This window comes from Heptranchias perlo, chromosome 23 (genome assembly GCF_035084215.1).
Source record: "Heptranchias perlo isolate sHepPer1 chromosome 23, sHepPer1.hap1, whole genome shotgun sequence".
Lineage (NCBI taxonomy): Eukaryota > Metazoa > Chordata > Chondrichthyes > Hexanchiformes > Hexanchidae > Heptranchias > Heptranchias perlo.
The window spans coordinates 47366926-47393538 of NC_090347.1; the positions used below are offsets into that span (position 1 = coordinate 47366926).

Consider the following 26613-nt stretch of genomic DNA (forward strand, 5'->3'; position numbering starts at 1 on the left):
CCGTGATATTCCCTCTTGCCCCCGGGAGTTGGTCACTGTGAGGGGCAATGGTTGATGTTGGAAGAGGCAAGCAGGTTTAGGAACTGTTAATTCATTGCCTCACTCTACACTAGCTCTTCCTTGTTGGGTTTTTGGGTTGTTCCTGACATTCAGACTCCCCCTGTGCAACACTGAACATCGGCATTGAAAGAAAGCACGTTCCAAAATGCTTCACAGCCAATGAAGTACTTTTTGAAGTGTAGTCACTGTTATGTAGGAAACGCGGCAGCCAATTTGCGCACAGCAAGATCCCACAAACAGCAATGTGATAATGAGCAGAGAATCTGCTTTTTAGTGATGTTGGTTGAGGGATAAATATTGACCAGGACACCGGGGAGAACTCCCCTGCTCTTCTTTGAATAGTGGCCATGGGATCTTTTACATCCTCCTGAGGACGGAGCCTCGGTTTAACATCCCATCTGAAAGACGGCACCTCCGACAGTGCAGCACTCCCTCAGTATTGCGCTGGGAGTGTCAGCCTGGATTATGGGCTCAGGTCTCTGGAGTGGGCCTTGAACCCGTGGCCTTCTGAGTCAGGGGTGAGAGGGGGACCCACTGAGCCACCGCTGGCATACAGTCACACGTGATGTCACGTCACCATTATCGCCTTATTTGAATATGAATGGGGACATTCTGATGTCTGCCATCACTTGTTAATGAAATCTATTTAACATTCAGTGTCACTGACCAGCTGCTACACTCTGGTGACACATCTCGGAGATGGTGGCTGACAGTGTAATCCCACCCCCTCCCCATGGGTGTATTTAACTGCCTGTAAATCTGTTTAACTCCCAGTGTCACTCCCTCCTGCCCTTTGCCGTATTTGCCTCATCATGGCGGCTCTTGATGTGCTTCTCTCAGAGAACAGCCTGGTCTGTGGGATGTGTTTGGAAGTGTTCAAGGATCCCGTCACAATCCCGTGCGGACACAGTTTCTGTCTGGGATGCATTCAGGGCTCCTGGGATCAGGACACGGATGCCGGAGCCCACAGCTGCCCTCAGTGTCGACAGGGATTCACTCCGAGACCTCGGCTTCTCAGGACCCTCGTCCTGTGTAGACTCGTCGAACGCTTTGCCTCATCCAGGGGGAGGGTTGCTGACGGCCCTGTTGCTGGCCCAGGCGAAGTGGCCTGTGATTTCTGTACTGACACCAAGCTACAGGCAGCACAGTCCTGCCTGGTGTGTCTGGCTTCTTACTGTGGATTCCATCTGAAGCCTCACCTGGAGAATGCAGCATTCCAGCACCACAGCCTGACCGGGCCAGTCAACAACCTGAACCAGAGGTGGTGCCCAGCTCATTATTTTTTTCAAAAAATATACTTTATTCATAAAATTTGTAGCAAAAAACATTCAATACAGTTGTCCAAACATACACAATACAGATTATACAATTTGCAGGTTACATCAAGTACAGTTCAGTGAACACATTGGACATAATTACTGTTCATCACACTCTAGGGTGTCTCATTGCATTACACTCAACACAGATTATTGCTTACAGATTCATTACAGATTCATTACAGATTTATTGCGGGTACATTACATCAATTTTGAATTTTACATTCTGCCCGAGGGGGTTTTTCCCTGATTGCAGCCCCTCGGTATACAATGGTGGGAAGGCTCTAAACAGTTGCCTTTCCCCACAGAGCCTTTGCGGTGGCCGCACCCATCCTCAGTGCGTCCCTCAGCACGTAGTCCTGGACCTTGGAATGTGCCAGTCTGCAACACTCGGTCGAGGACAGCTCCTTGTACTGGAAGACCAGCAAGTTTCGGGCAGACCAAAGGGCGTCTTTCACCGAGTTGATGGTCTTCCAGCAGCAGCTGATGTCCGTCTCAGTGTGCGTCCCCGGGAACAGCCCGTAGAGCACAGAGTCCTGTGTTACGGAACTGCTCGGGACGAACCTAGACAGATACCACTGCATCTCTCTCCAGACCTTCTTTGCAAAGGCACATTCCAGAAGGAGATGGGTGACGGTCTCGTCTCCACCGCAGCCTCCTCTGGGACAGCGCGCGGTGGCGCTGAGAGTCCGGGAGTACATGAAGGATCTGACGGGAAGGGCCCTTCTCACCACCAGCCAAGCTAGGTCTTGGTGCTTGTTTGAAAGCTCTGGCGATGAGGCGTTCTGCCAAATGACATTGACAGTCTGCTCGGGGAACCAACCGACAGGATCCACCATCTCCTTTTCCCGCAGGGTCTCGAGGACGTTTCGTGCGGACCACTTGCTGATCGCCTTGTGGTCGAAAGTGTTTTCTTTCATAAACTTTTCAACGAAGGACAGGTGGGGCGGAACGGTCCAACTGGACGGAGCGTTCCGTGGCAGCGTGGCCAGGCCCATCCTTCTCAACACCGGGGACAGGTAGAACCTCAGCACGTAGTGACACTTTGTGTTTGCGTACTGAGGGTCTATGCACAGCTTGATGCAGCCGCACACAAAGATGGCCATCAGGATGAGGGCCACGTTGGGCACGCCTTTCCCCCCTTTCTCCAGAGATTTGTACATCGGGTTCCTGCGGACACGGTCCATTGGGAAACCTCTCGACTTGTTCTGCAGAACAAACCAGGCCTTTATCTGCTCGGTGTGTACGACCAAGGAACACAGGGACCATGAGACAGTCACGGTGGAGGAGGAGGGGGCAGACAGACAGGTAAGGGTTTTATATCTCAGCGAATCCCTCAGTGCAGTGACTCAATGTGTGCTTGAGTGGCAAAAAGATCTCGTTGCGTGTGATGGCCGAAATCTTGGAGGAACGGGACATTTTGGGGCGTGCGGCGTTAGTTAGACTTTTTTCATGCACACTTCAGCTCAAATTTTTTTGTCCTGTAACTTGCAGGAACAGCGAGCTGATAACGGCAATGGGGCTTCTGGAACCTTAGTGAACAACAGGACCAACTGTCTATCTCCATAAACAATAAGATTTAACGATTGAGAAATAATCCGGGGAAGGTGGAGAAGGAAATAGGGTAAGAACATAAGAACATAAGAACATAAGAAATTGGAGCAGGAGTAGGCCAATCGGCCCCTCGAGCCTGCTCCGCCATTCAATAAGATCATGGCTGATCTGATCCCAACCACAAATCTAAAGAACACAAGAAGTCGGAGCAGGACCCGGCCACATAGCCCCTGGGCCCTCTCCGCCACCCACAGGGCATTGACCGATCCGAACTCAGCTTCATGTCCAATTTCCTGCCCGCTCCCCATAACCCCTAATTCCCTTTACTTCTAGGAAACTGTCTATTTCGGTTTTAAATTTATTTAATGATGTAGCTTCCACAGCTTCCTGGGGCAGCAAATTCCACAGACCGACCACCCTCTGAGTGAAGAAGTTTCTCCTCATCTCAGTTTTGAAAGAGCAGCCCCTTATTCTAAGATTATGCCCCCTAGTTCTAGTTTCACCCATCTTTGGGAACATCCTTACTGCATCCACCCGATCAAGAGTCAAATCAGGTACAGAAATAAAGAGAGGGAAAGAAAGATTGGATTGAGAGAGAAAGAAAAAGGGGCAGAAAGGAAAAATAAGAACAAAATTAAAAAATTGAAATTTGACATTTTAAAATCTCGAACAATTCACTATCTGAAGGAATGAGATTCCCAGTTTAAACTGTTCCCTTTCTGGACCGGGGAGGTTGATTGTCAGTCATTAACAATGATCATGTTGTTAAAAGGATACTTACAGTATTAACCACAAGCCCTAACATTCTGCAATGTGCAATTAATGTGCAAATCCAGCAAGTTCTTAATAATAACAGGGAAGCTAAGATGGTGTTTGTACGAGGCAAACGGAGGAGTGGCGTGAATGGACCAGCAAGTTCTGGTGATTAGCAACTCACAGCGTATCTCTTAATCCCCTGAACTTGCTGGCCGATTTGCACATTAATAACGGTGTGCGTCGTTAACACACTGTTATAGTTTCAGTAAGATTTGGGTTATTGGGCCCGATATTACCAGGGCTGCGGGTTCGCGGCAGGGGGGCTATTGGGCGCGTGCGGAACGCGCCCGGTGAAATCAGTCTGTCCCCCGCGCGATCGCAGCCTAATTGGATCCACTTACCTGGTCTTCCGGGTTCCCCGCAGCTGATCTGCGCGTCGGGCGGGCTGGGCATGCGCAGTAAGGTCTGTCAGCTGGAGGAGCTCTATTTAAAGGGGCAGTCCTCCACTGACAGATGCTGCCACAAACAGCAAAAATTACAGGCTGGAGCAGCCCAGGGGGAAGGCTGCTCCCAGTTTAATGATGCCTCACTCCAGGTATCATTAGATGGGGTGAGGAGGAGGGGGAGGACAGAGATCTCCCCCCGGCGGGCGGGAGGAAGCAGCCTGCCTCTGCCACCAAGAAGGCCTGGCTCGAGGTGGCAGAGGAGGTCACCAGCACCACCAACATATCGCCCACCTGCATACAGTGCAGGAGGCGCTGCAATGACCTCAGTAGGTCAGCCAAAGTGAGTACACTTACTCATTCCCCTACACTCCATCTGCCACATCACCGCCCCCACCCCACATCTCCTTCTGCACCGCCAACACTACTCTGTCACATTACCCCTCACACCCACTCAAACCTCATCCTCACCTTACCTGCACTCACTCACCTCGCCAGTACTCATCCCGCCACTACCACTCAACCCAATCCTCATACAATCTCATGGCTCTATCCCATACTCACCCTCTCGTGCATCTCTTTCACGGTGCATCCCCTTCATGCTCATGGTTTTTACTTATATTTAATTTCTGACCAACTCACATTACATATTATATTGGCACCACTACTGCCATGTCTTTGCGAATCTTGTCTGGTTTGTGCAATAATGCCCTTTCCTGAGGATCACAATGAGGACCCACACCTGATGCCACCCATTGTGTCACTGCAGAGTGGGTGTAGGTGTATTTGCAGGGCTGTTTTGCGCTGACGACTGAGAGACGTCGGCGATGTCCCCGGTTGCACCCTGGAAGGATGCGGAGGAGAAGTTGTTGAGGGCAGTGGTGACTTTGAGAGCGACAGGTAAGAAGATGGTGCTCGGGCCAGCCAGGAGCAGCTCGGCATGAAGGAGGCTGCAGATGTCCACGACTACATGTCGAGTGACTCTGAGCCTCCGTGTGCACTGCTGCTCAGAGAGGTCCAGGAAGCTGCGCCTCGGTCTGTAGACCCTGTGGCGAGGGTAGTGCCCTCTGCGACGCATCTCTCTCTGCAGTTGCCCTCCCTCCTGCTGTACAGGTGGATGTGTCACAGCACTGTGTTGTGGGGCTCCACTTGTCAGAGGTGGACGGCGAGGCTGGCGAGGCTGGTGATGCTGTTCGCCCTCCGATGAGGTCATGACTGCAGCTACGGCGGCCCCCATCCGGAAGATGTCCATCTGAGGGGGTCCGCAAGGTAGGTACATGTCTCCGGACCCCGGGGTAAGTGTGCAAGTTGGTGAATTTGATTGTTAGGAGGAGGGTGGTGGAGACCAAACTTTGTCCAAAGTGACAGAGTGGCCTCCTGCAATGAGTGAGGGTCTCCCCCCGCCACCTGTCAAATGGACCTTTGCAGCTGCCACAGGCTGACGGCTGCAACACGTCCATTTGAACTGGGAGTGTTTCCCCCAGTACAGGAAACAGTCCCAGTTGTTTGTAAAATCCCACCCCTCCTGAAATATCTCCTTAATCAGGTCAGTTAACGACCTGAAACACCTACATTAATACTGTCAAGTGGCACCCCACTGGGAGTCCCACCAGCGGGGGCTGTGCTCGCACGTCAGCGCGTCTGTGGAGAACCCGGAAGTGGGCGGGTTGGAGCCGGGCTCCCGACCCACCCCGGGATTCCCTGATTTTCGGAGGCCCCCCGCCAGGAACGCACCCGATAGCGGGTGCTAATATCGGGCCCAGTGTCCAATACCCGCTGTACACAGTGCAGCGAAAACTCTCAGCAAGCAAAAGCAAAGCGCCATTTGGGAATGTCGGGATGAATGGGCCAGAAAAGAGGAAGCAAATCCTTGTCATTGTCATTGAGTTGAAAATGTGGCAATATTTGGCCAATCTGGGAGACAGGGCGAAGGGAGGAGTGACCAGGGTGGGTCCAGGCGTTCGAGCACTGAGTTATGAAGAAAGACTCGAGCGACTAAACTTACTTTTGTTGGAATAAAGATTGAGAGGAGAGGTGGTCCAGAGCCTGAAAATAATGAAAGGTGTCGATGAGGTGGGAGTAACCCAGCTGTTTAACCTGCTCAGAGAGCCCTAGACTGGAGGGCATGAGGGCAAAGTTCACAACCCCGAGCAAGGTCAGAGGTTAGCAACTCTCCTCTTCCCCTACAAAATAGGGTATGTGGAGAAGACCATCCCCCCAAAGGAGGGAGTTTACTCAAAGTCAATTATTGCGCTGCTTGAGTTTTATCAGGGGAGGAGGTTACTGTCCCGAGAATAGGGGATCAACGGGGGTGGGGTGGGAGGGGGTAATCTGACAACAACTCCGGATGGAGAGGGACAGATGGGTCCAGTCACTCCGGATGGAGAGGGAATGATGGGTCCAGTCACTCCGGATGGAGAGGGAATGATGGGTCCAGTCACTCCGGATGGAGAGGGAATGATGGGTCCAGTCACTCCGGATGGGGAGGGAATGATGGGTCCAGTCACTCCGGATGGAGAGGGAATGATGGGTCCAGTCACTCCGGATGGAGAGGGAATGATGGGTCCAGTCACTCCGGATGGAGAGGGAATGATGGGTCCAGTCACTCTGGATGGAGAGGGAATGATGGGTCCAGTCACTCCGGATGGAGAGGGAATGATGGGTCCAGTCACTCCGGATGGAGAGGGAATGATGGGTCCAGTCACTCCGGATGGAGAGGGAATGATGGGTCCAGTCACTCCGGATGGAGAGGGAATGATGGGTCCAATTAACTTAAATGACAACATCTGTCCTCTGGTTCTTGACCCTTCTGCCAATGGGAACAGTTTCTCTCTATCTACTTTGTCTAAACTCTTCATGATTTTGAACACTTCTATCAAATCTCCTCTCAACCTTCTCTGCTCTAAGGAGAACAACCCCAGCTTCTCCAGTCTATCTGCATAACTGAAGTCCCTCATCCCTGGAACCATTCTAATAAATCTTTTCTGCACCCTCTCTAAGGCCTTCACATCCTTCCTGAAGTGCAGTGCCCAGAACTGGAAACAATCTTCCAGTTGGGGCCGAACCAGTGTTTTATAAAGGTTCATCATAACCACCTTGCTTTTGTACTCTGTGCCTCTATTTATAAAGCCCAGGATCCCGTATGCTTTTTAACCACTTTCTCAACCTGCCCTGCCACCTTCAACGATTTGTGCACATATACCCCCAGATCTCCCTCTTCCTGCATCCCCTTTAGAATTGTATTCTTTACTTTATATTGCCTCTCCTCGTTCTAGACTGAATGCGTTTTTCTAATTTCAAGAAAAAGCTTGTCAAGGAGGAATCTGAAGTGGAAACACAGACTTAGAGAACGCTGACCGAGATCAGACTGCCACAGCAAACTGTTGACTCGGTGATGGGAAGTGAGTGGGTCCTTGTTTGCTTGTGTGCCCGGAGGTCATCTCTTGCTCCTTTTTTTCCTCCCAATCCCTACCCTCACTCCTCTGCTCCGTGCTGGGGATATCTCCACAGATCGGTCTTCCTCCAGTACATCAGCCCAATGTGTATCCTTCCTGCCTGAGCCTTGGCAGTGAGTGGCAGCAAAGGACACACCATGGGCGAGGTCAGCCCTGTCATCATTTGATGTGCACACGAGGATTACCAACTCTCCAGGACTGTCCTGGAGTCTCCAGGAATTAAAGATATGTCTCCAGGACACTGCTGCGAGCAAACTCAGGAGACAAATCATGGAGGACATTCAAAAAAATTGTGTGTGATTTTTTTCATTAGTTATAAAAATGTTGGAGAGGGGATAAAAAGGCAGTTTGACTGATAGTCAAGCATCATCCAATCAGGTAATTAAGATCCTGATTGTTTTCTGATTGGCCGTGGGAAGGCCATGTTGGGCAGGACTGTGGGGGCAGGGCGGTGAGAGGCAGGAGATCATGTGATGAAACCGCCAGGAAAACATCCAAACAGAGTTGGCGACCCTGGTGCACACACTTGCAGCGAGGGTCACTGGATAATGATCAGGAGGTTCCCTCTCTCTAACCCAGAGTTGGAGGGTTCCAACTGCCAGCCTGGCTGAGATCATCTATCTCAGCACAGAGTTAGGAACGTTCACAAGTCTGTCCTGGTCTCGATGGCTCAGCTACTCACTGGCTTCACAGGATGGGCCATCACCAGAGATTCAAGACTTGTCCTGGAGACATGTGGTTAGAAAGTCATTGGCCCTGTTTCCCATTCCCTGTTAGAGCTCTTCACTCAAAGTACGATCTGAAATCACCGGCACATTTGTTGAAATGACTGAAGCTGTTGGGGAAGCTGAGAGAGAAGTGATTGGATTGATAGAGAGTGCGGGGCGAACAGCACTGAGCCAGGCCGACGGCATCCGGAGCCGACTGGAACAGAAATGTGGTGAACTGAGAGAGAAAGAGCAGCGACTGAAAACCCTGTCAAAGAGCAGTGATCATGTGACGTTGGTGCAGGTAATGAATACACCTGAGTGATAAATACTGGATCCATTCCGATTCATTCATCCATCCAACAATCAAATGTCTTGATTCATATCTCACAGGTTAAACATGGTAACAGAGCATCGTGATGAAGCCCATTGTGTACGTGCCCAATAACAAGAGATAAACACACTGAGTGAGTAAACTCCCTGTTGGTTCAGTGAGTTTATCAGAGGGAACCTGAGTCATACTGACCAGGACACACAGACTCTGCTCCCCTGTCAGTGCTGAGTTGGCTAACCTCAGCTGGGCAGCTGTTCGGGGCTTCAATAGTCCAGGATGCTCCAGAGGGAGGGCCACCCCAGTCAGGGCTCCTGCACCTCATCCCTTCTACAGGTGTCTGTGTTTCACACAGTCGACCTCACCATCCTCCTCCAACGCCTCTCCTCATTTGTCCATCTCATTGGGACTGCCCTCGCCTGGTTCCACTCTTACCTATCCAATCGTAGCCAGAGAATCTGCATCAATGGATTCTCTTCCTGCCCCTGCACCGTTACCTCCGGAGTCCCCGAAGGATCTGTCCTTGACCCCCTCCTCTTCCTCATCTACATGCTGCCTCTTGACAACGTCACCTGCAGAGCTTCCACAGGTGTCCTGTTGACACCCAGCTCTACCTCACCACTACCACTCTTGACCCCTCCACTGCCCCTGATTTGTCAGGCTGTTTGTCCAATTTCCCGTCTTGGATGAGCCGCAATTTCCTCCAATTTAATATTTGGAAGAATGAAGCCATTGTCTTTGGCCCCAATCACTAACTCCGTTCCCCAGACACAAGTTCTATCCCCCTCCCTGGCCACTGTCTCAGGGTGTTCCAGACTGTTCACAATCTCAGTGTCCTATTTAGGGTTTAGATAAAGTAAATAAAGAGAAACTGTTCCCATTGGCGGAAGGGTTGAGAACCAGAGGGCACAGATTTAAGGTGATTGGCAAAAGAACCAGAGGCGACTTGAGGAAAAACTTTTTTCTGCAGCGAGTGGTTATGATCTGGAATGTGCTGCATGAAAGGGTGGTGGAGGCAGATTCAATCATGGCTTTCAAAAAGGAATTGGATAATTAATTGAAGGGAAAAAATTTGCAGGGCTACGGGGAAAGAGTGGGGGAATGGGACAAATTGGATAGCTCTTACAAAGAGCCAGTATGGGTCGATGGGCCGAATGGCCCCTTCCATGCTATAACTATTCTATGATTCTATTTGAGCTGAGCTGAGCTTCCAACCCCATATCCTCTCCATCACAGAAAAATTAGGAAGACTTTTATTCATGTAGTGGTTTATCATATCTCAGAAACATGTCCGAGCACTCCACATTTAATGGATTCCTTTGAAGCTCAGTCGCTGTTGTTTCATAGGCAAACACAACAGTCAATTTACATAGCAAGATTCCACAAACAGTAATGGGATAAATGACTGTTGTTGGTTGGGGGAAGAATGTTACATAGAATCATATAGAATGTACAGCACAGAAACAGGCCATTCGGCCCAACAGGTCTATGCTGGTGTTTACACTCCTCAAGAGCCTCCTCCCTCCCCTCTTCATCTAACCCAATCACCATAACCTTCTATTCCTATCTCCCTCATGTGTATCTCTAGCTTCTCCTTAAATGTATCCATGATATTTGCCTCAACTACTCCTTGTGACCAGGACACCAGGAGAACTCTCTTCTCATCCTTGGATAATGCCATGGAATCTTGAACATCCACCTGAGCAGAGAGATGAGGCCTCAGTTTAACATTTTAACCCAAAGTTTAACATTTTAACCCTCTCACCCTGAGTATAAATTGATCATTTTAATAAGATCAGACTTGGTATTGAAATCCAGCTCAGAATTAGATAGGAGACTGAGGGGGGGAAATTGGATAAGGATCCGTTCTGGGCGATGTTAGTAAACACCCCGCGCCCGATGGACCCTGGGCAGGCAGGACGCAGGTTTGGTCCCCAGGGAGCACTGACCTGCAATCAGTGTTCCATCCCAGGCCTTGCACCTGGAATCAATGCAATTCACACTTTCTACCACCAGGGGGAGCTCAATCTCTTAAAGGGAGGATGTTTCTTAGAACTCTCTTAAAGGTAGCTGGTACCTGTTATTTGCTGAAAATAACAGTCTACTGTCTGCACCGAGTCTGAACAGAGATCAGACATCGCACACGTAAAACACAGATGCAGATCCCACCCCTATGTTTACACACTGATGAGTTATGTTAAAACATTGAATAAAGGTTGCGCACTACTAAATCCCACATCCTCCAATCTGCACACCAGACCTCACCAATCTGCCGATCTGAGTTGGTACCAGGCCTGCGAGGGTGCGAGCACCAAGGTTCTCTGCAGATGCACTAGAGACTTTGGTGCAAGAGGTGGACAGAAGGAGGGACATCCTACATCCACGGAGGGAGGGGCATGAGGCCCTCCAGATATATATCCAAAAGGCAGTGGGAGGCCCCGGGGGACGAAGTTAATGCCAGGCGCACAGCATCATGAACATGGATGCAGTGCAGGAAGAAGTTCAATGCTTTGACATGAGTGGTCAAGGTGAGTGAGGTCAACTGTCAAGTGGTGTCTCCGACCAACTGCACCATGCACTACACCCCCATCACCCACATACCAACAAACTCTTCCAATCAGATGCTTCCTCTCACCCTTACACATTACCACTGTTTCAAGCCTCCCACCCACAACTCACAGGCCACACACACTGGCAGCTATTCAACCATGACAGGCACACAACCCAGACTCACGTCCCGCTTTCTTGCAGGAGAAGGTGGCGCATATCAAGAGGCAACAAGTGGCCGTGGCATTTATCCCCTCGAGCCTGTTCCACCATTCAGTGAGATCATGGTGGACCTGTGACCTAACTCCATATACCCGCCTTAGCCCCATATCCCTTAACACCCTTGGTTCACAGAAATCTATCCATCTCAGATTTAACATTCACAAGTGAGCTATCATCAACTGCTGTCTGTAGACTAGCGTTCCAAAATGTCTCCCACCCTTTGCATGCAGAAGCATTTCGTAACTTCACTCCTGCACGTCCCGGCTCTAAATGTCCCCGCGTCCTAGTATTCAAGTATAGGAGACCTCCAAAAACTGTTACGAATGTCTGCACAGCCAGAGGCAATAATCCAGCCACTAACCTGTAAATCCTGCATGGTCCCTTTAAATAGCACCGGTGGGGGGTCCTCCAGGCACTCTAAGACATATTCAGATGGTCAGGGTTAAGACTGTGCGTTGAGTTGAGCGTTAAGTCCCAAAATGGTGTCTATCACTTTAAATCAGCATTACACACTGATTGAAGCCATTTTCTCCCAACTTTATATGATTCCAGCGTTCATTATCTGCGCCTGCGCTAACTCCTATACCAAGATGGCGTCAGGAGCACGTCACGCTGGAAACGTGTGTGCGCATCTAAGACGCCATCTTGGATGTTGGAGAGGCCGTGAAACAACGGGCGCTACACGGCCCAATTTAGAGCCCTGACAGTTCATTCTGTTGGAGCAATGTTGGATGAAACAGCTAGCAGTATTTTAATGGCCATCCATTGGTCCAGTTGGTGGCACTCTAGCCTCTGAGTCAGCCTCTGAGTTCAAGCCCCACTCCAGAATTTAACACATAATCTAGGCTGATATTTGAGTGCAGTACGAGGGAGAGACATTAAACCAAAGCACTAACTTCCTGTTTAGGTGAATATAAAAGGTCCCCGGCCCTTTTTGAAATAGGGGAGTTCTCCTGGTCAACATTTATCCCTCAACCAACAGCACCAAAAAAGACAGCTTATTTATTGATTGTCTCATTGCTGTTTGTGGGATCTTGCTGTGCGGAAATTGGATGCCACCTTTCCCTACATAACAACAATGACTATACTTCAAAAGTACTTCATTGGCTATGAAGCGCTTTAGGACGTCCAGAGGTTGTAAAAGGTGCTATATAAATCAAAGTTAAAATCCAAGGAAAACTCTCCAGTGGCTGGAGTCATACCTAGTACAAAGGAAGATGGTAGTGGTTGTTGGAGGCCAATCATCTCAGCCCCAGGACATTGCTGCAGGAGTTCCTCAGGGCAGTGTCCTAGGCCCAACCATCTTCAGCTGCTTCATCAATGACCTTCCCTCCATCATAAGGTCAGAAATAGGGATGTTCGCTGATGACTGCACAGTGTTCAGTTCCATTCGTAACCCCTCAGATAATGAAGCAGTCCGAGCCTGCATGCAGCAAGACCTGGACAACATCCAGGCTTGGGCTGATAAGTGGCAAGTAACATTCGCGCCAGACAAGTGCCAGGCAATGACCATCTCCAACAAGAGAGAGTCTAACCACCTCCCCTTGACATTCAACGGCATTACTCAGCACTTAAAATACTTTAAAAAAATTATTCATTCATGGGATGTGGGTGTCGCTGGCGAGGCCGGCATTTATTGCCCATCCCTAATTGCCCTTGAGAAGGTGGTGGTGAGCCGCCTTCTTGAACCGCTGCAGTCCGTGTGGTGAAGGTTCTCCCACAGTGCTGTTAGGAAGGGAGTTCCAGGATTCTGACCCAACGACAATGAAAGACTTGGATGATGTCTCCTCTCAATCTCCTTTCTCCTAGTGCAAACACCATCCCTGGATCCACCATCAGTGACCTCCACCAAACCACAATGGGACCAGATGCCAAAATTACCCATCAGAAATTATTAGCTCACCACACACGAACGCCAATAAGGTGAGAGGTTGTTAAGTACTGAGTCCTGAACTGCCATTGGAAAGCAGCAAAAAACTAAAGGTAACTTATGGCCATGAGTTTCAGTAACTCGGAGGAAGTTCCGCCCATCACCCATCACCCATCACCAATCACCCATCACCCATCACCAATCACCCATCACCCATCACCAATCACCCATCACCCATCACCCATCACCAATCACCCATCACCCATCACCAATCACCCATCACCCATCACCCATCACCAATCACCAATCACCCATCACCCATCACCAATCACCCATCACCCATCACCCATCACCCATCACCAATCACCCATCACCCATCACCCATCACCCATCACCCATCACCAATCACCAATCACCAATCACCCATCACCAATCACCCATCACCAATCACCAATCACCCATCACCCATCACCAATCACCCATCACCCATCACCAATCACCCATCACCCATCACCAATCACCCATCACCCATCACCCATCACCAATCACCAATCACCCATCACCCATCACCAATCACCAATCACCCATCACCCATCACCCATCACCCATCACCAATCACCCATCACCAATCACCCATCACCCATCACCCATCACCAATCACCCATCACCCATCACCAATCACCCATCACCCATCACCCATCACCAATCACCAATCACCCATCACCCATCACCCATCACCAATCACCCATCACCAATCACCCATCACCCATCACCAATCACCCATCACCCATCACCCATCACCAATCACCCATCACCCATCACCCATCACCAATCACCCATCACCCATCACCCATCACCAATCACCCATCACCCATCACCCATCACCAATCACCAATCACCCATCACCCATCACCAATCACCCATCACCAATCACCCATCACCCATCACCAATCACCCATCACCAATCACCCATCACCAATCACCCATCACCCATCACCCATCACCAATCACCCATCACCCATCACCAATCACCCATCACCCATCACCCATCACCAATCACCAATCACCAATCACCCATCACCAATCACCCATCACCAATCACCAATCACCCATCACCCATCACCCATCACCAATCACCCATCACCCATCACCAATCACCCATCACCCATCACCAATCACCCATCACCCATCACCCATCACCAATCACCAATCACCCATCACCCATCACCAATCACCAATCACCCATCACCCATCACCCATCACCAATCACCCATCACCAATCACCCATCACCCATCACCAATCACCAATCACCCATCACCCATCACCAATCACCAATCACCCATCACCCATCACCCATCACCCATCACCAATCACCCATCACCCATCACCCATCACCAATCACCCATCACCCATCACCCATCACCAATCACCCATCACCAATCACCCATCACCCATCACCAATCACCCATCACCAATCACCCATCACAAATCACCCATCACCAATCACCAATCACCCATCACCAATCACCCATCACCCATCACCCATCACCAATCACCCATCACCAATCACCCATCACCCATCACCAATCACCCATCACCCATCACCCATCACCCATCACCAATCACCCATCACCCATCACCCATCACCCATCACCAATCACCCATCACCAATCACCCATCACCCATCACCCATCACCAATCACCAATCACCCATCACCCATCACCAATCACCCATCACCAATCACCCATCACCCATCACCCATCACCAATCACCAATCACCAATCACCCATCACCAATCACCCATCACCAATCACCCATCACCAATCACCCATCACCCATCACCCATCACCAATCACCCATCACCAATCACCCATCACCCATCACCCATCACCAATCACCCATCACCCATCACCCATCACCCATCACCAATCACCCATCACCCATCACCCATCACCAATCACCCATCACCCATCACCCATCACCAATCACCCATCACCAATCACCCATCACCCATCACCCATCACCAATCACCCATCACCCATCACCAATCACCCATCACCCATCACCCATCACCAATCACCCATCACCCATCACCCATCACCAATCACCAATCACCCAATCACCCATCACCCATCACCCATCACCAATCACCAATCACCCATCACCCATCACCAATCACCAATCACCCATCACCCATCACCCATCACCAATCACCCATCACCCATCACCCATCACCAATCACCAATCACCCAATCACCCATCACCAATCACCAATCATCCATCACCCATCACCAATCACCAATCACCCGTCACCAATCACCCATCACCAATCACCCATCACCAATCACCCATCACCCATCACCCATCACCCATCACCAATGACCCAATCACCCATCACCCATCACCCATCACCCATCACCCAATCACCCATCACCAATCACCCATCACCCATCACCCAATCACCCATCACCCATCACCCATCACCCAATCACCCATCACCCATCACCAATCACCCATCACCAATCACCCATCACCCATCACCAATCACCCATCACCCATCACCCATCACCCATCACCCAATCACCAATCACCCATCACCCATCACCCAATCACCCATCACCCATCACCAATCACCCATCACCAATCACCCATCACCCATCACCCAATCACCCATCACCAATCACCCATCACCAATCACCCATCACCCATCACCCATCACCCAATCACCCATCACCCATCACCCATCACCAATCACCCATCACCCATCACCCATCACCCATCGTCCATCGTCCATCGCCCATCACCCATCACCAATCACCCATCACCCATCACCCATCACCCATCACCAATCACCCATCACCCATCACCCATCACCAATCACCCATCACCCATCACCCATCACCAATCACCAATCACCCAATCACCCATCACCCATCACCCATCACCAATCACCAATCACCCATCACCCATCACCAATCACCAATCACCCATCACCCATCACCCATCACCAATCACCCATCACCCATCACCCATCACCAATCACCAAATCACCCATCACCAATCACCAATCATCCATCACCCATCACCAATCACCAATCACCCATCACCAATCACCCATCACCAATCACCCATCACCAATCACCCATCACCCATCACCCATCACCCATCACCAATCACCCATCACCCATCACCCATCACCCAATCACCCATCACCCATCACCCATCACCCAATCACCCATCACCAATCACCCATCACCCATCACCCAATCACCCATCACCCATCACCAATCACCCATCACCAATCACCCATCACCAATCACCCATCACCCATCACCCATCACCCAATCACCAATCACCCATCACCCATCACCCAATCACCCATCACCCATCACGAATCACCCATCACCAATCACCCATCACCCATCACCCAATCACCCATCACCAATCACCCATCACCAATCACCCATCACCCATCACCAATCACCCATCACCCAATCACCCATCACCCATCACCCATCATCCATCACCCATCACCCATCACCCATCATCCATCACCCATCACCCATCACCAATCACCCATCACCCATCACCAATCACCCATCACCCATCACCCATCACCAATCACCCATCACCCATCACCCATCACCCATCACCAATCACCCATCACCCATCACCCATCACCCATCATCCATCACCCATCACCCATCACCCATCACCAATCACCCATCACCCATCACCCATCACCCATCACCAATCACCCATCACCCATCACCCATCACCAATCACCCATCACCAATCACCCATCACCCATCACCCATCACCAATCACCCATCACCCATCACCCATCACCAATCACCCATCACCCATCACCAATCACCCATCACCCATCACCCATCACCCATCACCAATCACCCATCACCCATCACCCATCACCAATCACCCATCACCCATCACCAATCACCCATCACCCATCACCAATCACCAATCACCCAATCACCCATCACCAATCACCCATCACCCATCACCCATCACCAATCACCCATCACCAATCACCCATCACCCATCACCCATCACCAATCACCCATCACCCATCACCCATCACCCATCACCAATCACCCATCACCCATCACCAATCACCCATCACCCATCACCCATCACCCATCACCCATCACCAATCACCAATCACCCATCACCCATCACCAATCACCAATCACCCATCACCCATCACCCATCACCCAATCACCCATCACCCATCACCCATCACCCATCACCCAATCACCCATCACCAATCACCCATCACCCATCACCCATCACCAATCACCCATCACCCATCACCCATCACCCAATCACCAATCACCCATCACCCATCACCCAATCACCCATCACCCATCACCAATCACCCATCACCCATCACCAATCACCCATCACCCATCACCCATCACCAATCACCCATCACCCATCACCCATCACCCATCACCCATCACCCATCACCAATCACCCATCACCCATCACCAATCACCAATCACCCAATCACCCATCACCAATCACCCATCACCCATCACCCATCACCAATCACCCATCACCAATCACCCATCACCCATCACCCATCACCAATCACCCATCACCCATCACCCATCACCCATCACCAATCACCCATCACCCATCACCAATCACCCATCACCCATCACCCATCACCCATCACCCATCACCAATCACCCATCACCCATCACCCATCACCAATCACCCATCACCCATCACCCATCACCCATCACCAATCACCCATCACCCATCACCAATCACCCATCACCCATCACCAATCACCAATCACCCAATCACCCATCACCAATCACCAATCACCCATCACCCATCACCAATCACCCATCACCCATCACCAATCACCCATCACCCATCACCCATCACCCATCACCCAATCACCCATCACCCATCACCCATCACCCAATCACCCATCACCAATCACCCATCACCCATCACCCAATCACCCATCACCCATCACCAATCACCCATCACCCATCACCCATCACCCAATCACCAATCACCCATCACCCAATCACCCATCACGAATCACCCATCACCAATCACCCATCACCCATCACCCATCACCCAATCACCCATCACCCATCACCCATCACCCATCACCCATCACCCATCACCAATCACCCATCACCCATCACCCATCACCCATCACCCATCACCAATCACCCATCACCCATCACCCATCACCCATCACCCATCACCAATCACCCATCACCCATCACCCATCACCAATCACCCATCACCCATCACCCATCACCAATCACCAATCACCCATCATCCATCACCCATCACCCATCACCCATCACCAATCACCAATCACCCATCACCCATCACCCATCACCAATCACCCATCACCCATCACCCATCACCAATCACCCATCACCCATCACCCATCACCAATCATCGAATCATAGGAAATTTATAACACAAAAGGAGGCCATTCGGCCCATCATGTCCGTGCCCTCTGAAAATGAGCCACCCAGCCTAATCCCACTTTCCAGCACTTGGTCCGTAGCCCTGCAGATCACGGCATTTCAGGTGCACATCCAGGTACTTTTTAAATGAGTTGAGGGTTTCTGCCTCTACCACCCTCTCAGGCAGTGAGTTCCAGACCCCCACTGTCCTCTGGGTGAAAAAAAAAATTCCTCAGCTCCCCTCTAATCCTTCTACCAATCATTTTAAATCTATGCCCCCTGGTATTGACCTCTCTGCTGTGGGAAATAGGTCCTTCCTATTCACTCTATCTCGGCCCCTCATAATTTATACACCTCAATTAAATCTCCCCTCAGCCTCCTCTGTTCCAAGGAGAAGAACCCCAGCCAATCCAATCTCTCCTCATCCAAGCCTGGTGATTTATCTACTTTCAAAGATGCTAATCCCCTTAATACTTCCTCTCTCACTATGTTTATCCCATCCAATATTTCACACTCCTCCAACTTAACTACAATCTCTGCATCGTCCCTCTCTTTTGTGAAGACAGACGCAAAGTATTCATTAAGAACCACACCCACATCTTCCACCTCCACACACAGGTTACCTTTTTGGTCTCTAATAGGCCCTACTCTTTCCTTAGTTATCCTCTTGCTCTTCGTGTATTTATAAAATGTCTTTGTGTTTTCCTTGATTTTATTTGCCAATATTGTTTCATGCTCTCTCGGCTTTCCTAATTTCCTTTTTAATTTCACCCCTGCACTTTCTATACTCCTCTAGGCTTTCTGTAGTATTGAGTTCTCGGTGTCTGACATAAGCTTTCCCTTATTGCCTTATCTTACCCTGTATGTTCCTTGTCATCCAGGGGGCTCTAGATTTGGCAATCCCACCCTTTCTCTTTGTGGGAACATGTTTACTCTGCACCCCTTGAATCTCCCCCTTGAATGTCTCCCACTGCTCTGACACTGATTTACCTTCAAGTAGCTGTTTCCAGTCCACTTTTGCTAAATCACTTCTCAGCTTAGTAAAATTGGCCTTTTCCCAATTTAGAACTTTTATTCCTGTTCTATCTTTGTCCTTTTCCATAACTACGCTAAAACTAACTGAATTATGATCATTACCACCAAAATGCTCTCCCACTGATACTCCTTCCACCTGCCCAGCCTCAGTTAAACTAAAATCACTCAAGAGCTGGGACTCCCCCCTCTGTGTTCTCTCAACATGACTCCAGTATAGAGAGTGAAGATGTCCCAGACACCAGGAATGGGCAGTGTGTCCCAGACACCAGGAATGGGCAGTGTGTCTCAGACACCAGGAATGGGCAGTGTGTCTCAGACACCAGGAATGGGCAGTGTGTCCCAGACACCAGGAATGGGCAGTGTGTCTCAGACACCAGGAATGGGCAGTGTATCTCAGACACCAGGAATGGGCGGTGTGTCTCAGACACCAGGAATGGGCAGTGTGTCCCAGACACCAGGAATGGGCAGTGTGTCTCAGACACCAGGAATGGGCAGTGTATCTCAGACACCAGGAATGGGCGGTGTGTCTCAGACACCAGGAATGGGCAGTGTGTCCCAGACACCAGGAATGGGCAGTGTGTCTCAGACACCAGGAATGGGCAGTGTGTCTCAGACACCAGGAATGGGCGGTGTGTCTCAGACACCAGGAATGGGCAGTGTATCTCAGACACCAGGAATGGGCAGTGTATCTCAGACACCAGGAATGGGCAGTGTATCTCAGACACCAGGAATGGGCGGTGTGTCTCAGACACCAGGAATGGGCGGTGTGTCTCAGACACCAGGAATGGGCAGTGTGTCTCAGACACCAGGAATGGGCGGTGTGTCTCAGACACCAGGAATGGGCAGTGTGTCTCAGACACCAGGAATGGGCATTGTATCTCAGACACCAGGAATGGGCAGTGTGTCTCAGACACCAGGAATGGGCAGTGTGTCTCAGACACCTGGAATGGGCAGTGTGTCTCAGACACCAGGAATGGGCAGTGTGTCTCAGACACCAGGAATGGGCAGTGTGTCTCAGACACCAGGAATGGGCATTGTATCTCAGACACCAGGAATGGGCAGTGTGTCTCAGACACCAGGAATGGGCAGTGTGTCTCAGACACCAGGAATGGGCGGTGTGTCTCAGACACCCGGAATGGGCAGTGTGTCTCAGACACCAGGAATGGGCAGTGTGTCTCAGTAACCAGGAATGGGCAGTGTGTCTCAGACACCAGGAATGGGCAGTGTATCTCAGACACCAGGAATGGGCAGTGTGTCTCAGACACCAGGAATGGGCAGTGTGTCTCAGACACCAGGAATGGGCGGTGTGTCTCAGACACCCGGAATGGGCAGTGTGTCTCAGACACCAGGAATGGGCAGTGTGTCTCAGTAACCAGGAATGGGCAGTGTGTCTCAGACACCAGGAATGGGCAGTGTATCTCAGACACCAGGAATGGGCAGTGTGTCTCAGACACCAGGAATGGGCAGTGTGTCTCAGACCCTGAGAATGGGCAGTGTGTCTCAGACACTGAGAATGGGCAGTGTGTCTCAGACACCAGGAATGGGCAGTGTGTCTCAGACCCTGAGAATGGGCAGTGTGTCTCAGACACCAGGAATGGGCAGTGTGTCTCAGACACCAGGAATGGGCGGTGTGTCTCAGACACCAGGAATGGGCAGTGTGTCTCAGACACCAGGAATGGGCAGTGTGTCCCAGACACCAGGAATGGGCAGTGTGTCTCAGACACCAGGAATGGGCAGTGTGTCTCAGACACCAAGAATGGGCAGTGTGTCTCAGACACCAGGAATGGGCAGTGTGTCTCAGACACCAAGAATGGGCAGTGTGTCTCAGACACCAGGAATGGGCAGTGTGTCTCAGACACCAGGAATGGGCAGTGTGTCTCAGACACCAGGAATGGGCAGTGTGTCTCAGACACCAGGAATGGGCAGTGTGTCTCAGACACCAGGAATGGGCAGTGTGTCTCAGACACCAGGAATGGGCAGTGTGTCTCAGACACCAGGAATGGGCAGTGTGTCTCAGACACTCTGCTGTATTTTGAATGCTCTCTTCTGTTTTATTTCCTGTTAGGAATCTTTTTCTTTGAATGCACCGTTGCAGGTTCGCGATATCCCGCCCTTCCGGTTGGAAGTTGATGCCAAGCTCCTATACACCAATAAAGTTACAGCAAAACTGTTCGCACAAATACAGAGCATCTGCAAGTAATCTTCAAGCAAAAGGTAACAGGCAAATAAACCGTTGGATGAATGCCACATTCAGTTATTACATAGAATTCCAGCGAATTGACAGCACAGAATCGGGCCATTGACAATGAAACATTTCAATTTTACCCTTATCACTTTATTCATCCATGGTGTTTCATTATTGGATAGATTGTTCTTGCTTTTAACAGAATATATTTCTCCTGAACTCAATTGATCACCGTTTGAAATATTTCCCACTGCTCTTCTATCTCTTTGCCCATCAATATTTCTTTTCCACTTTACCTTCCCGAGTTCCATTGTCAGCCCCTCAAAATTAGCTTTTTTGCCATCATTTACCTTGATCTTAGTCTTACTTATTTCTTTCTCAATCATTATTTTAAATGTTATTAAATTGAGATGAACTTCCAATCTCATATCCTCTCCATCACCATGACCGCCTACTTCCACCTCCGTAACATCGTCCATCTCCGCCCCTGCCTCAGCTCATCTGCTGCTGAAACCCTCATCCATGCCTTTGTTACCTCCAGACTTGACTATTCCAATGCTCTCCTCTTGGCCTCCCATCTTCCACCCTCCGTAAACTTGAGCTTATCCTAAACTCTGCTGCCTGTCTCCTAACTCGCACCAAGTCCTGTTTACCCATCACCCCTGTGCTCACTGACCTACATTGGCTCCCAGTCTGGCAAACCTCGATTTTAAAATTGTCGTCCTTGTTTTCAAATCCCTCCATGGCCTCACCCCCTCCCTATCTCTGCAACCTCCTCCAGCTCTTCAACCCTCCGAGATCTCTGCCCTCCTCCAATTCTGGCCTCTTGCACCAATTTTCAACGTTCTACCATTGGCGGCCGTGTCTTCAGCTGCCTTGACCCCAAGCTCTGGAATTCCCTCTCTAAGCCTCTTCGTCTCTCTACCTCGCTCTCCTCCTTTACGACGCTCCTTAAAACCTACCTCTTTGACCAAGCTTTTGGTCACCTGTCCTAAAATCTCCTTAAGTGACTCGGTGTCAAATTTTGTTTGGTAATCGCTCCTGTGAAGCACCTTGGGATATTTTACTAGGTTAAATGCAAGTTGTTGTGGTTGTTTTTGATTGATATTGATATTGCCAGCAGTGAGTCCTCTCATTGGGCTTATTACAGACTGGGTAAGAAAGGAGTCCTGTTCACACTGTAAAAACTCCATTCCCTTTCCTCCTTTCCCTCCCTCTTGCCAGTTTATTTGGGGGTAGTTGAATTCTCCCATGATTATTATTCTATGTCTTTTACTCATTTCATACATTTCCCTCCATATTTCATCCTCCATTCCCCTCCCATTATTAGGTGGTCTGTAGAATATCCCTATTAATGTGATCGATCCCTTCTTACCCTTTGTCTCAATCCATATGGATTCTGTTTCTATCTTAATGTTATTTATGTCCCTTTTTTCTATTGCCATTATGTTGTCTCTAATTAGTACAGTTACCCCCCGCCTTCCCTATCCTTTCTAAATACACGGGGGGAAAGAATTGGATGGGGCCGTTTTTGGGCGCAGGTAGCATGTTGTGCTATTACCCCATTCCCAATGGCCCCTGTACAGGCAGGACGCAAGTTTCAGCCCATCTGAGGACTTACCTGCAATCAGTGTTCCATCCCAGGCCTTGCACATGGAATCAATGCAATTTGCACTTTCCACCACCAGGGGGAGCTCAATCTCTTAAAGGGAGGATGTTTCTTAGAAATCTCTTAAAGGTAGCTGGTACCTGTTATTTGCTTAAAATAACAGTCTACTGTCTGCACGGAATCTGAACAGAGATCAGACATCGCACACGTAAAACACAGATGCAGGTCCCATCCCTATGTTTACACACTGATGAGTTATGTCAAAACATTGAATAAAGGTTGCGCACTACTAAATCCCACATCCTCCAATCTGCACACCAGACCTCACCAATGTCCGATCTGAGTTGGTACCAGGCCTGCGAGAGTCCGTGCACCAAGGTTCTCTGCAGATGCACTAGAGACTTTGGTGCAAGAGGTGGACAGAAGGAGGGACATCCTACATCCACGGAGGGAGGGGCATGAGGCCCTCCAGATATATACTCAAAAGGCAGTGGGAGGCCCCGGGGGACGAAGTTAATGCCAGGCGCACAGCATCATGAACATGGATGCAGTGCAGGAAGAAGTTCAATGCTTTGACATGAGTGGTCAAGGTGAGTGAGGTCAACTATCGAGTGGTGTCTCCGACCAACTGCACCATGCACTACACCCCCATCACCCACATACCAATAAACCCTTTCCATCAGTACTCAACTCTTCCAATCAGATGCTCCCTATCACCCTTACACATTACCACTGTTTCAAGCCGCCCACCCACAACTCACAGGCCACACACACTGGCAGCTATTCAACCATGACAGGCACATCACCCAGACACACGTCCCACTTTCTTGCAGGAGAAGGTGGCGCATATCAAGAGGCAGCAAGTGGCCGTGGCATTTAGCCCCTCAAGCCTGTTCCACCATTCAGTGAGATCATGGTGGACCTGTGACCTAACTCCATATACCCGCCTTAGCCCCATATCCCTTAACACCCTTGGTTCACAGAAATCTATCAATCTCAGATTTAACTTTCACAAGTGAGCTAGCATCAACTGCTGTCTGCAGAAGAGCGTTCAAAATGTCTCCCACCCTTTGTGTGTAGAAGCATTTTCTAATTTCACTCCTGCACGTCCCGGCTCTAAATGTCCCCACGACCTAGTATTGAAGTCTAGGAGACCTCCAAAAACTGTTACAAATGTCCCGGCAGCCAGAAGCAATAATCCTGCCACTAACCTGTAAATCCTGCATGGTCCCTTTAAATAGTGTCGGTGGGGGGTCCGCCAGGCACTCTAAGACACGTTCAGATGGTCAGGGTTAAGATTGTGCGTTGAGTTGAGCGTTAAGTCCCAAAATGGTGTCTATCACTTTAAATCAGCATTACACACTGATTGAAGCCATTTTCTCCCAACTTTACATGATTCCAGCGTTCATTATCTGCGCCAGCGCTAACTCCTATACCAAGATGACGTCTGGCGCACGTCATCTTGGATGTCGGAGAGGCCGTGTAGTGCCGAAACAACGGGCGTTACGCGGCCCAATTTAGCGCCCATAATATCCTGCAATATTTAACTACCAGTCCTGTTCTTTATGTAACCATGTTTCAGTATCCCCGAGCACATCTGGCTCCTCGCTAGGAATTATTGTCTCCAGTCCCCCCGTTTTGTTTCGGATTCTGTGCACATTGCTGTACAGGCAATTTAATTTGTTTTTATTTATTGTTCTACTCACTCTATTTGTAGCAGTCAATCTATACTCATGTTCTATAATTGTATTTATTCCCCGACTGTTATTCCTTAACTTGGTCTGACCTTTACTCTCATCTCATATTTCACCTTTGTGTTTATGTTGTTTGCACCAAATCCCTCCCTCCGTCCTACTAGTTTAAAGTCCTATCCACAGCCCTATTTATCCTTTCCACTAAGACACTGGTCCCATGGTTAACATTTTGAGCTTCAGGTGGAGCTCCTTCCTGTCCCAGTACTGGTGCCAGTGTCCCATGAAATGGAATCCCTCCTTCCCACACCACTCTTTCAGCCGCATGTTCACCTTCCTGATCTGTCTATCCCTGTGACAATTAGCATGTGGCTCAGGTAGTAATCCCAAGATTACCACCCTTGAGTTCCTGTTTTTTAATTTAGTTCCTATCTTCTGATATTCCCTTAGCAGGACCCCCTCTCTGTTCTTCCCTATGTCATTGGTTCTGACATGGACCTTTCCAAGTTCCTCTCCAGTTGCTCCGAGATGTCCTTTACCCTTGCACCAGGTAGGCAACATACCCTTCTGGACTCTCGGTCATGACTGCAGAGGACGTTATCTATCCCCATGATTATAATCTTTCTATTTCTATTCTGCTCCTCGCCCCCTTGGATTGCCTCATGCTCCATGGTTAGCATTCTGGGCATCCTTCCTGAAGTCTTCATCTTTATCCTCACAGATAGCAAGTACATTGTACCTATTGGATAAGACCAGTGTCTGCGGGACCTCCTTCTCGACCTCCCCTTGGATCCCCCTACCCTGACAGTCATGCTCCCCTCTTCTTGCACCTATGGTTTCCTCTGAGGCGTGACTGTCCTCTGAAGAAAACTATCCAAAAATTCCTCCCCAGAAATTCCTCCCCCTTCCTTATGTGTCGGAGTGTCTCTGACCCGCACTCCAGCTCAAGGACTCTGAGCTGGAGTGTCTCAAGGCAGAGACTTTTACTGCAGATGTGGCAATCTCGGACAGTCTCTCTGTCCACAAGCTCCCAGATACTGCAGTCCCGACACACTGCCTGTACTGACATCTCGAATCTTTATTCATTTATTTATTGTTAGCAGTAATTTATTTCTAGAACTACCAGAATCACTTGAGTTCTAGATTAAAAGTAGTCGATGGATTTAGTTTGATTACAAATTAATGTCTCTGATTATTTATTAATTATTTACTTATTTAATTACTTATTAAAAATTGATAGATCAATTTTTAGTTAAAATTAGAGTGTGGATAATAAAGTAAACATTACCTTAAATTCCTCGGGCTCCCCCACTCCTCCCTTTGCATTAATTGTGTACAGATTATAACGAAAGAACTTGTATT

General features: G+C 49.6%; 1 protein-coding gene across 1 annotated transcript; it reads left to right on the forward strand.

The window, feature by feature from the left end:
- The first annotated feature begins 872 nt into the window (after window positions 1–872).
- Window positions 873–21966, forward strand: LOC137341336 (E3 ubiquitin/ISG15 ligase TRIM25-like). The gene is made up of 4 exons (XM_068004461.1): window positions 873–1321; window positions 2492–2684; window positions 8362–8595; window positions 21832–21966. Exons 1-4 carry the CDS (start codon window positions 873–875, stop codon window positions 21964–21966), a joined length of 1011 nt encoding a protein of 336 aa, XP_067860562.1.
- The last annotated feature ends 4647 nt before the right edge of the window (window positions 21967–26613 follow it).

Coding starts and splice junctions, on each gene's coding strand:
- LOC137341336 (XM_068004461.1), top strand. CDS start 873: ATGGCGGCTCTTGATGTGCTTCTCTCAGAGAACAGCCTGGTCTGTGGG. Junction 1,322..2,491: donor GTCAACAACCTGAACCAGAG/GTGGTGCCCAGC, acceptor CATCAGGATGAG/GGCCACGTTGGGCACGCCTT. Junction 2,685..8,361: donor AGGAGGGGGCAGACAGACAG/GTAAGGGTTTTA, acceptor ATTCCCTGTTAG/AGCTCTTCACTCAAAGTACG.